Source organism: Embiotoca jacksoni, unplaced genomic scaffold, assembly GCF_022577435.1.
Source record: "Embiotoca jacksoni isolate LCO1_2020_lvr unplaced genomic scaffold, fEmbJac1.0.p SCAF_1, whole genome shotgun sequence".
Taxonomy (NCBI): Eukaryota; Metazoa; Chordata; class Actinopteri; family Embiotocidae; genus Embiotoca; species Embiotoca jacksoni.
Genome location: NW_027185229.1, coordinates 26,267,291 through 26,278,583, shown reverse-complemented (window position 1 = coordinate 26,278,583; position 11,293 = coordinate 26,267,291). Strand labels below are relative to the sequence as shown.

Here is an 11,293-nt window from a genome sequence, read left to right as displayed (position 1 = left end):
GATATTGGCAGCAACCTCCAGGGTAGAGTGGGAAAAAAAAATATATCTACAAATAAACATACATCAAAGAGATTTACATCTTATGACATCATTTATAAAGAATGTCAAAGTGCTGATAAGCAGACACATAGCTTGTATACTTAACATTTTCTTTTTTAATAAATCTGTAAGCAGGCCTTGACACACAGCTGATATATTTCTATGCAATTTATAGTTTAGATGGAAGTGTAAATATTATTTAAAAGGACGTAGAAATCCAAACTCATCCAGAAAAAAATATAAAACAAAAAATAATGGATTGCAGGCTTCAGTAGGATCATATTTAGCATGTAAAAGATGTGAATAGTATGACGTAACACAAATAAATATGCCTACTTATTCTTAATCAGAATAACACAATCATCACATACAGGCTATATTGTAATGAGATACTGTAGAAATATAAACAAATAAATATTCAGGTTAAAAAAAAAGTTTAAAAAAAGTGGGGAAACATTGTTTGTTATTTTTTTTTTTTGGTTTATAAACCATAATAAACACCGAAGCTGGCGCTTTATATTTCCGTTCAGGCATCTTCTCGGGCGCGCTGTTTGGGGTCCTGAGTGAAGGCTCGGCGCCAGTCTCCCCGGCAGTCGCAGCAGAAGTAAATACTCGGTAGAAATCGGTAGAAACACTCCCGTTAAATCAAGTCGTGAGAGGGACTGTGGATCTTCGGTCGTCCAACGATGAATCTGGAGCTGCTCGGTAATCCTCAACGTGGTTTTTATTTATTTATTTATTTTCTGCGCGCGACGCCGTGCACTTTGTTATGGTTAGCATTGTCTGTTAGCCTAGCCCGCTAACGGCTACGAGTCCCAATTTTCTGAAGGTCTGGATGCACGAAAAGATGTGAAATCATACTTTATTTTATTTTTAAATAATAATGAAATAAATTAACAACCAAATTTAGGTTTGAAACAGTCCTTGTAGTTGACCTAATTAATCTTATTCAATCTAATCTGAACACAGGTGGGTTTTTTTTACGTTCTGATCTCGACCTGGTTCGGTTTAATTATTCCAGATGTTTAAATGTTGATATAATCTTTTTTTTTTTTTTTTTTTAAATGACTTAAACCTGTTTTCCCTCGTAAATCTCTTTAATTTTAAAAATTCCCTTTCTATAATGTTTCTTCAAATCCCCCAAAATACTGATACACAGATTTGTCTTTTGTGTTTTTAATCCTAAATAAAAAGTTTATTCCTCTTAATATTATTATAATACACAAATGTTATTTTTTTGTTTTTGTTTTGTTGAACTTTTAGTCATTTAATCTCTGTGTTCCTCTCCTAGAATCGTTCGGGCAGAACTACCCGGAGGTAAGTTTTGCACAGTTAATATCTTCTGCTGTGAAAATCTTTTTTTTTGTTGATAAAAGTCACGTGTTAAAAATCACCGTTCCTGGACTTTCCTCAGCGATGAAGTCTCTTACCTTTGGTTTGGTTGTTAGGAGGCAGATGGCACTCTGGACTGCATCAGCATGGCCCTCACCTGCACCTTCAACCGCTGGGGCACCCTGCTGGCCGTCGGCTGCAACGACGGTCGCATCGTTATCTGGGACTTCCTCACGCGGGGCATCGCCAAAATCATCAGCGCGCACATCCACCCGGTCTGCTCTTTGTGGTGAGGCACACGGCACCCGTGAGAAACGGCTCATTTCGAGCACCGGTACGCTTTTACCTGCTTCATCTGGACCTCCGGGATGCCCACGCAAAGTTTTTGTGGATCTTTGCCGAAACTGAACCGCGTGAACAGAAAGAAAACAGACAAATCTTCTTTTTTATCAGTTGGCAAAAGACAAAACTGTGGAGCTTCACCGTCTTTTTGATTCAGATAACTTGACAATTTAGTTGTTCATATTTACATGTTTTTGTTTCCGTTATTAGACTTTAGAAAACAACTTTTTTGATTTGATTGAGGTTCATAAACGCTAAATATCACCGGTCTCATCCTACTTTTGTGATCATGTTTAAGATGAGAAAATCAACAAATGCCGTTTAACACTTCTGCTGTGTGACGTTTAAAACAAGAGAACGTAAAGAGGTTCATCTGATCAACGTGTCACAGACCGCTCTGTATTTATTGTGTACGCGTGTGTGCAGTTGGAGTCGAGACGGCCACAAGCTGGTGAGCGCCTCCACGGACAACATCGTCTCGCAGTGGGACGTCCTGACCGGAGACTGTGACCAGAGGTTCCGCTTCCCCTCGCCCATCCTGAAGCTGCAGTGCCACCCCAGAGACATGTGAGCGACCCGGCACTTTCTGATTTAGTCTGACCTTCGGCTGTCAGTCATGATTCAGAAATCATCTTGTATTTAAAAAAAAAAAAAAAAAATTATACTAATTAATAAAAACCTATGTTTTGTTTTGCAGGGACAAGGTGCTGGTGTGTCCCATGAAGTCGGCTCCGGTCCTGCTGACGCTGTCAGACTCCAAACACGTCGTCCTGCCTGTGGACGACGACTCGGACCTGAACGTGGTGGCGGCCTTCGACAGGCGGGGCGAGTACATCTACACGGGCAACGCCAAAGGAAAGGTCAGCCTCTCTCATCACGCACCTCTTATCCACATCACTGCCTTTGATTGATAAAAACAAAACAAAAAAAGTGCGCGTGAACAACCCTCCACGTTCACTCTCGTGTGTTATGAAGAACTTCCGGTGTTTTTTTTGTTTTTTTTTCTTCCGTTTTCCGCTCACCGTCGTGTCTCCCTCTGTTCTGCCGTCGAAGATCCTCGTGTTGAACACAAACACTCAGGAGCTGGTGGCTTCCTTCAGAGTGACAACCGGCACCAGCAACACCACCGCCATCAAATCCATCGAATTTGCACGCAAGGGCAGGTGAGAGGAAACTGGAAGTCTGCGAGGGAAGAATGCAAAGAAGCGCTGAGCTTTCTCTAATGGTTCCTCTTCTTTTTCCACCTGTCCTGTGTTTTTTTTTTTTTAATTTTATTACGCAGTTGCTTCCTCATAAACACAGCAGACCGGATCATCCGGGTGTACGACGGCAGAGAGATTCTGACCTGTGGGCGGGACGGTGAACCAGAACCAATGCAGAAACTCCAGGACCTGGTCAACAGGTACGATGCCGTTTGGTTACATGTCTTTGCTGGATCCATGTTATGCTGTTTTGTTTGAGTTGTGGCTGAACTGGAATATTTATATCAAGGAGATTAGCTGTCACTGATTTTTCGAACGCGTTCTTCCTCTTTTTTTTTTTTGAATTTGAGTTTTAGTAGCGATTTAAAAAAACATTTTTTTTTTTACATTTTGTAAAAGTTCATCTTTCTGCATTTGTCCGCCTCCTCATTCTGCGTTTCCCTCGCTCAGGACGCCGTGGAAACGCTGCTGTTTCTCCGGGGACGGCGAGTACATCGTGGCCGGCTCGGCGAGGCAGCACGCCCTCTACATCTGGGAGAAGAGCATCGGCAACCTGGTGAAGATCCTGCACGGCACCAGAGGAGAGCTGCTGCTGGACGTCGCTGTAAGGACGACAAAACCTTCGAAAATTCTGGCTCGGCAGAAACACTGAGCAAGAAAAAAATACACACTGACACAAAACGTCGAGATGATGCGTTTTCTAGTTACGTCTGAGACGCGGCGTTGTGTAGAATCTCACCTTTGACCTCTTTGCAGTGGCATCCTGTCCGTCCGATCATCGCCTCCATCTCCAGCGGCGTGGTCTCCATCTGGGCTCAGAACCAAGTGGTGAGTGGACAGTGACGCCAGGACGTGGGTGAATGACCAGCATTGTTTTGGATTATGGATTATTTGGGATTATACTTTGATTTCTCTATTGTCTGTTTGAAAGATTCGGCTCCGCGGTCCATATTATGATCAAATATGTGGAAATTTGTCCTTTAATGAAGCACTAGTGGATGTAATGTTTGTTTGTTTTTCTGCAGGAAAACTGGAGCGCTTTTGCTCCAGACTTCAAAGAGCTGGACGAGAACGTGGAGTACGAAGAACGAGAGTCCGAGTTTGACATTGAGGACGAAGACAAGAGTGAACCTGAGCAGACGGGTAGATAGACACAGACACACACACACACACACACACACACACACACACACACACACACACACACACACGTTGTTTTTCTGGCTCACAGGCGGTCTGATTTGTGAAGTTTTGACTTCAAAGTAGTGGAGTTTGTGGATTACAGTGAAGAAAAACTCCCTGAGTTCCATTTGCCTTTAATCTGTGGGAGGAATCCTGGAGGACAACAGTTTGCATTGGTTTTATTTTTCAGACTAAATTACTGCGTTTTAATTCAGTATTTGGATTATTATTGGCAAAGTCAAAAAAATTAAGAATCAGCGGGCTGAATCTATTCTGTTGTTTCAGTGTGCTGTTGATGAACGTTATCCACCCACAACGTAAAGGGAACTGAGAAACCGCTCACAGCTGGAAGAAATGAAAACAAATGAGAGATTGTGGTGAAACGGCTCCAGAAACATCTCGGCAAAACAACTTCCATTTAAATCAGCCGCGTGACGTTTTCGCTTTCTGCTTGTTGAGAATATTTTAAAGTGGTATTCCACCAGTTATTCTTCCTACAAGTAAACATGACTTCATAATTAAAAAAAAAAACAAATAATGGTGTGATGAAATGCAGTTTGACAAACTTCTTGTTTGTTAAAAACAGTAAAGAAACTTATTTCCTCCCTGAATTATACCTATTATAAAGTGACTTACTTCAACCGATCTGCCGACTGCAGCTTGGCCGTCTGTCCCGTCCTTTTTGTTTTCTGGTCTTAATGGTTTCACCGGTTTTCTGTTGTGCTGCTGTTACAGGTGCAGACGCTGCAGAGGATGAAGAGGTGGATGTGACCACGGTCGATCCCATAGTAGCTTTCTGCAGCAGGTGAGAAAGACACAATTCATAAGTCTGATTTAAACTTTATTAAATTGATTTGATAGGTTGTTTTTTTTTAAACACCCATATTGTGCTAAATGGAAAAAGCCTCAATAAAGTGCTTCTGAACACTTTTTAAACCTTTACTTTGGCAAAGCTCGTTACTCGTGAAGATACTTAAAGTCTAATCAAAGTGACGTGTTTGTGTCCTGCAGTGATGAGGAGTTGGAGGACTACAAGGCCCTGCTGTACCTGCCCATCGCCCCCGAGGTGGAGGATCCGGAGGAGAACCCCTTCGGCCCGCCGCCGGACGCCGCGGTCCCGGCCGGCGGTCCGGAGGAGGCGCTGGCCACCGGTGACAAGAAGCAGCGGCAGCCTTCATCGGAAGGAGGCCCGGCCAAGAAGAAGGCCCGCACCACCACCATCGAGCTGCAGGGGGTGCCCAGTGACGGTGAGGCACAAACACAACCACACATGTACAACAAACAACAAAACATCAACACAGGATTAATTGTTTCAGGGTTCAGGTTTCTCGTAGTGTGTCAAATTTGTCCTTTTTCCCTGCTGTAGTTTTGATCTCCTCCATGTTTATCAGCTGTCTTCATGAAATTATTATCATCATCGTTTCAACTTATTGCGTTAAACACTGACGCTGTTTTCATACATCATTAATTCCAGCTGCTTCTATTTGAGTCGTGCTCGTGCAGTAACGCCGTCAGCTGTTGGTTTGCTTGGTCCGTCTGTTATCCAAAGTCAGAGCAGAGAAGTCCTGAGCTGAACCGAAGGGTTGATATTAGGTTCAATGACAGGCCGAAATAAAAAAAAACGCCTGAAGTCTTTCGCAGATTGTTTACGAAGTAAACGAGGGATCACTCTGCATCATTACTGTGCAGTTGCCGGGAGTGTTTTATGTGCTCCCAAAAACGCCAACAGAGTGAGACATCTTCTGTTTGAGTCACGTCCTTGTCAGAAGTAAAACTCTTCTATATTAAATTTTATATCAATAATTTATCAGCTTTTGAATCAGAGTCTTTGGTATTTTTTGATGAAGTCATTCATAAAAAATAAGGTGTGTCAAGTTTAAAAAAAGACACAGCTGATGTTTTATTTGTTTCGGGTACATATTTATTCAACGTTTACGCGAACGTGAGTGTCGTTTGAGGCTCGGTGTCGGAGATATTCAGGACTAGTACCGGATCGGGAGGAGGTCCAGAAAAACTGGATTTTACAGACATTCGTGGTCTCAGAGGATGAATCCCTCTGAATGTTTTCACTAAACCAGCGAAATGTCTCAACTCAACTGAGATGGATTGGCTGCTGTTCCATGTCCTGATTGTGCTGTTGAAATGAACATTACACGCAATTTAACCCCCGAGCCGGTTTTAATACAGATCCTGTAGACGTATACGATACGAGCAGGTTTTCATCATTGTCAAAGTGGACAATGAAAATCAAGGTCAAAAGTCTCATCGTCTGTTTCTTGTCTTTCACTGTGACAAAGCTGAACTTTGACACCTCTCTCTCTCCCCTCAGAGGTGCACCCCCTACTGGGCGTGAAGGGGGACGGCAAGTCCAAGAAGAAGACAGCGGGCCGGCCCAAAGGCTCCAAAGGTAAAGACAAAGACTTCCCCTTCAGGCCCAAGCCCTACAGGGGCGAACGGCCCTCCTTCCCGGTGGTGTCCGAGGCCCTGGGCAGCTCTGGCCCGGTAGGAGGAGGAGGAGGAGCAGGTGGAGGAGGAGGAGGAGGAGGGATGAAGGGCAGGGCAGAGGGGGGCCTGGCCACAGGTAAGCACGCCACCGGCCCTGCTGCTGCTGCTGCTGCTGCTGATGCTGCTGATGCTGCTGATGAGTCTGGGAGCTCTGCTGCCCTGCTAGTCTGACTGACACCCTCCCAGCCCGGCCTGTCTCCAGAGCAACCCACCCCCACCCACCCACCCCCGACCCCCTCCTTACCCCTGTAGTGCTTCCACCCCCCCACAGCTCACAGACAAGAGACCCGCCGGCTGCAAAGCCACCGTCTGGAGGTCAGAGCGGAGCGTCTGTCCGACCACAGCTTCATTTAATCAGATCAGTCGCGGTTCTTCTGGGTTTTTTTTTCTCCCCTCAACTGAACCCACATTTCGTACATTTTAAGTCCACAGAACTGGAGAGAAAGAAGGTTTGAGGTGCAGCCACGGGAGTTTATGTCGTAAACACATAACAACTCAAATCATATTGAAGCACAGGACACGTCGTCTCCTCCATCGGAATATTATCCGCCTGTTGTTTTATACGATGGTCGACGACCACCTCCAGTCTGCGGTCACGTTCTGAGCAGCCGGGTTTGGATTTGATCCGAGTCCGATACCCGTCGGGATTCTTTTCATCATGTTGAAATAATGATATAAAATACTTTTATCTCACAAATCCGCAAGACATGTCACTTTTTATTCGCTCGAACGGAGAGAACCAAAGTCCCTGCAGGAGCTCCTCCCGGTCCTGAGGAACCTGTTGTGTGTAGCGTGTGTGGACTTGTGTGAATTGATGCGCCCGCTTCAGCTGGTTTCAGCCTTGAGACGATGTCACGACAAGAGACGCAGCGGCCTGCGAACGTTTCATCGAGCTGCTGTTCGGGGAGAAAAAAAAACGGAGCGAAGGGGGAAAAAAAAAAAAAATAAATCATAAATCATTCATAATTCCACAAGTAAATAAAGAACGAGGTTCCTCTTTGAGCGGCAATTAAACGTGATCAAAGGATGACATGAAAAACAGAATCAAACCGTCCTGTTTGTTTGGGGACGTGTGTTTGTACCGATTTAAATAACGGCAAGTTCTGATATTTTCACATTAGAGACCCGATTTCATGGCGGCTGAATCTACTCGGACGTGATGTCCTCCCTCCCTGACTGTGGCTTTCCACCCGGTGTAACCTCTCCTGCCCCCCCTCCCCTCCCCTCCCCTTCCCAACCCCCTCCCTCCCTCCTCCCGCCTCGCTCCCCGGGCTTTAACGTGTCGCGTACCAGTTTGTCTGCAGCGATGTCTTTTCTGTTCGTGTGTGTGTGTGTGTGTGCGCGTGCGTCACAGAGAGGGTACAGTATGTGTACAATATGTGTACAATATGTGTACAATATGTGTACAATATGTGTACATTATGCGTACAGTGTAAATATAGAAGTACCTGAAGGTGACCCGACAGCCCGGCGTTAATCCGCACCGACTCCATCTAATAATCACACACACACAAAAATAAGAGTTACCTCCATATTTAAGACGTGCTGGTCTCTCGGCTCACCGACAGGTCGACGTGATTACAGACGTGTGTCAGCCACACGTTCACGCTCCAACAGCATCGAACAGGTGAATTAATGATATTTAGGGTGCGACGTTCAGTCGGCTCACTTCGGCCCGTTTGTGAAACCGAAAACACAGAAAGAAGAAAACTCAGAACTAATAACGTGTAATTCTTACACAAACAGAAAAGTCAACTTTTGTTTTACCTGACAAACAACCTCTTTTTGTTTGTTTGCGAATGTTTGTCAGACTCACATTTTTGTAACGTTTCTTCCCACATTTAGATTAAACAAACTTCAGACATGTTGAACTGTGGACCGGCAGGCTAGCTGCTCCCAAACTTATTTTCCAAAACTATTTCTTTAATATAATATTATCCAGAAGCATCATTTTAGTGACAAATTTGGAAACAAGGATTTGTCATCACTCGTCAAAAAGACAGTGAGCAAAGTGAAAGTGTTGTTTAGGATCTCAGGAAGAACATCGGATGCGTTATTGAAAAATAATGCAAATACATCAAGTTGCTTTCAGAAAATCACTTCTTCTTTTTTTTTTTTTAAAAACCATTTTTGTTTCATTTCACATAAAAACATAAGAACGAAACATCTGCAGGAAGTCTTAACTGGAAAAAAAAAAACCCAGCGTAGTAGAATTTACAATGAATGAATTCTATCATGTTTAATCTAAGCTGCGTTTTATTGTTGCTGTCTGACGGTCGCTGTGTTTCTCTGCAGGGAGTCTCGTCTCGCAGGCGTACAAACAGCAGGACATCGGAGGGATGGACTGATCTGGATTTTTTTTTTTTTTTTGTGGCGGAAACTCAGAAACTCAGAAACTCAGAAACTCAGAGACTCAGATCCTGATGTCACGTACAGACTGTGAGCGAGCAGCCTTGTTTGACTGTTATCCTCTCCCGACCGCAGACCAGCATCACAGGGGAAACCCTGCCCCCCCACACCCACCCACCGACCCCCCTCTTTCACCGCGGGGGGGCCGCGGGAGTCCACGAGCCCTCCGTCTCCGTAGGATCCATCGTGTATAAAACGCCTGCGTCCCGATAGTGTGTCTTTCTTGTTGTTGTTGTTTTTTATATGTATTAAAACATTCTGATTTATAAATAACGAGCTGCTGTTGGCTCTCGTTTTAATTTTCTGAACTGAGCTCCTGACTGATGATTCATTCCCGAAACTTCACCACAGTTTCACAGGAGAAGTTTAGAGTTACAAATAATACAAGTTAGTTAGAAATATAACACGGAGACCGTAATATTGAACGAGAGGCTCGACGTTAAAATGCTGACTTCACGGGGATGTGCTGGAAATCTTGCAGCTGCTTGACTCATGATAGAAGAAGTTTCAGGAGCCTCGATATGGAGGAGATAATTAATAAGTCAGAAGTTTGAACGTAACCCTGATTCTGGAGGTGTGTTTAAAGTCACGTTAAGAATCTGACTCAACACGCTCTCAAGGTCTTCTTTGAAGTCTGAGCATATTTATGCTCGTCTTATCTTTACGCCCTCGGTTGTCAATGGCAACTGCTCGCGAGGCTGCGGCCGGGCGGACTCCTCAAGGACAGATCGAAAGATTAGGAAGACTATATGAGCTATTACTTTTAGAGTTTACTTATGACTGACTGGTGAAAACTCTGCTCAAAGAAGAAAAACAAATGCCTTCCCAAGAGATTCTTATGACATTCAGTGAAATATGAATTAAAGCCTTGAAGTGATAAACAGAAACCTGCACAAATTTGCGTTAAAAGAAACCTTTCTAAAAACCGAAAGCTCTCGGACACGGCTGCAGGCTATTAATCCAAATCTAACCGTATATACAGGAATTTGTCAGAAGGAGAAACGTCATACAAAAGTTTAACAACATACAAGTCTTCTCTCTTTGCCCGAATGTTTAATTCAATAAGAGAAATATGTTAACCGTTTGTTTCTTGCCTCTTAATTATCGTCTGATTTGTGTAATAAATCTATGTACAGAAAATAATGCAAAAAAAAATTATAGAAAAAATACTTTTGGATTATCATTAATGTTATAGTTGGTGAAGGTAGAGCTAATTTCAACTATTTTATCCACAAATTGGTAGTTTTATATTCATATTTTATGAAGAAAATCCATGTTTTGTTCTCAAAACCTTAATTTAGTAACAATTTAAATTTGGTGGAGTAAAAACATTTCCCTTAAAACTGTATTTAATGTAGATATTCAACCACTGTTTCCAGGTTGTTTATCAAATCATAAAACTGAACTGTAGCTACTTCTCATTTGAGGCTTTTAATCGCACACATTACTCAGAAATCACAGGATCTGTTGTACGTTTCCACTTGTGAATCCTCTCGTCATTTGTCACGCCGTCATTTTTTTTTTTTTTTACCCCTCAGTTCCACCTGTCCAACCCTGTTCCAGTCCGAGCTGACCAATCACAGCCCAGTAGGCGGGACTTCAGCGTGCAGCAGTACCAGACATTGGTCGAGTCACCTGCCCGTCAAGAGAGTCAGTCAAGCTGGGCAGAGGTAACCGGAAATACGCAGCTACAAAGGCAGAGCTTAAAAATAAAAGCACTGAAACTGAACGCTTTCTTTCAGGAAAGAGTAGAAGGGTGCAGTGAGAAGAAACTTCTCCCAATATTGGTGTCCTTTGAAAATATATTATGTTACATTTATTCCGATTAGGAATAAGTAAATGTATTATTGTTACGTTATACTATGGCTGTATTCTCGATGTTATGACTTTCGTCATAAATGTTTATCTATGCTTGTATACGTCATACATCTGTGTTACTTTTTTGGTTAGTTTACAGCACTTACTCAAATATGACTTTTGCCCGAAGAACCGATTAAATTGTCCTGTTAGGATTATTTCTTGCATTCAGCATTAGCACCCTTGCACTGTTGTTTAATTTGATATAATTTGTTATTCTATTATGTTTGTATATACTGTGCATTTTTTAAATTTTTATTATATTTATACCTTTACCACCTCTATTTTTATTCTGTGATTTTCATTGCTTTTGGCGTGTCTTCATGCTGCTGTAACAAAAAAATTTCCACTTGCGGGATCAATAAAGTCTATTTATATATCTATCTATCTATCTATCTATCTATCTATCTATCTATCTATCTATC

The 11,293-nt window shown here is 43.0% G+C and overlaps 1 protein-coding gene across 2 annotated transcripts; it reads left to right on the top strand.

Moving 5' to 3' along the window:
• Positions 1-602: 602 nt before the first annotated feature.
• rbbp5 (retinoblastoma binding protein 5) lies at positions 603-9,384 on the top strand. Of its 2 annotated transcripts, none has more exons than XM_069150408.1 (14): positions 603-744; positions 1,331-1,356; positions 1,488-1,660; positions 2,140-2,280; positions 2,411-2,573; positions 2,767-2,876; positions 2,996-3,115; positions 3,366-3,519; positions 3,672-3,743; positions 3,941-4,058; positions 4,833-4,902; positions 5,109-5,344; positions 6,427-6,678; positions 8,898-9,384. In XM_069150408.1, exons 1-14 carry the CDS (start codon positions 726-728, stop codon positions 8,948-8,950), a joined length of 1,707 nt encoding a protein of 568 aa, XP_069006509.1. In that variant the 5' UTR covers positions 603-725; the 3' UTR covers positions 8,951-9,384. The 2 variants fall into 2 exon arrangements, with proteins under 2 accessions (XP_069006509.1, XP_069006517.1); XM_069150416.1 differs by having other exon boundaries at positions 6,427-6,504; positions 8,898-9,383.
• The last annotated feature ends 1,909 nt before the right edge of the window (positions 9,385-11,293 follow it).

Bases quoted from the DNA above. Each gene is read 5' to 3' on its own strand.
- rbbp5 (XM_069150408.1), top strand. The intron at 2,877-2,995 runs GTGAGAGGAAAC...TTTATTACGCAG, and splicing joins GAATTTGCACGCAAGGGCAG to TTGCTTCCTCATAAACACAG. The intron at 3,744-3,940 runs GTGAGTGGACAG...GTTTTTCTGCAG, and splicing joins TCTGGGCTCAGAACCAAGTG to GAAAACTGGAGCGCTTTTGC.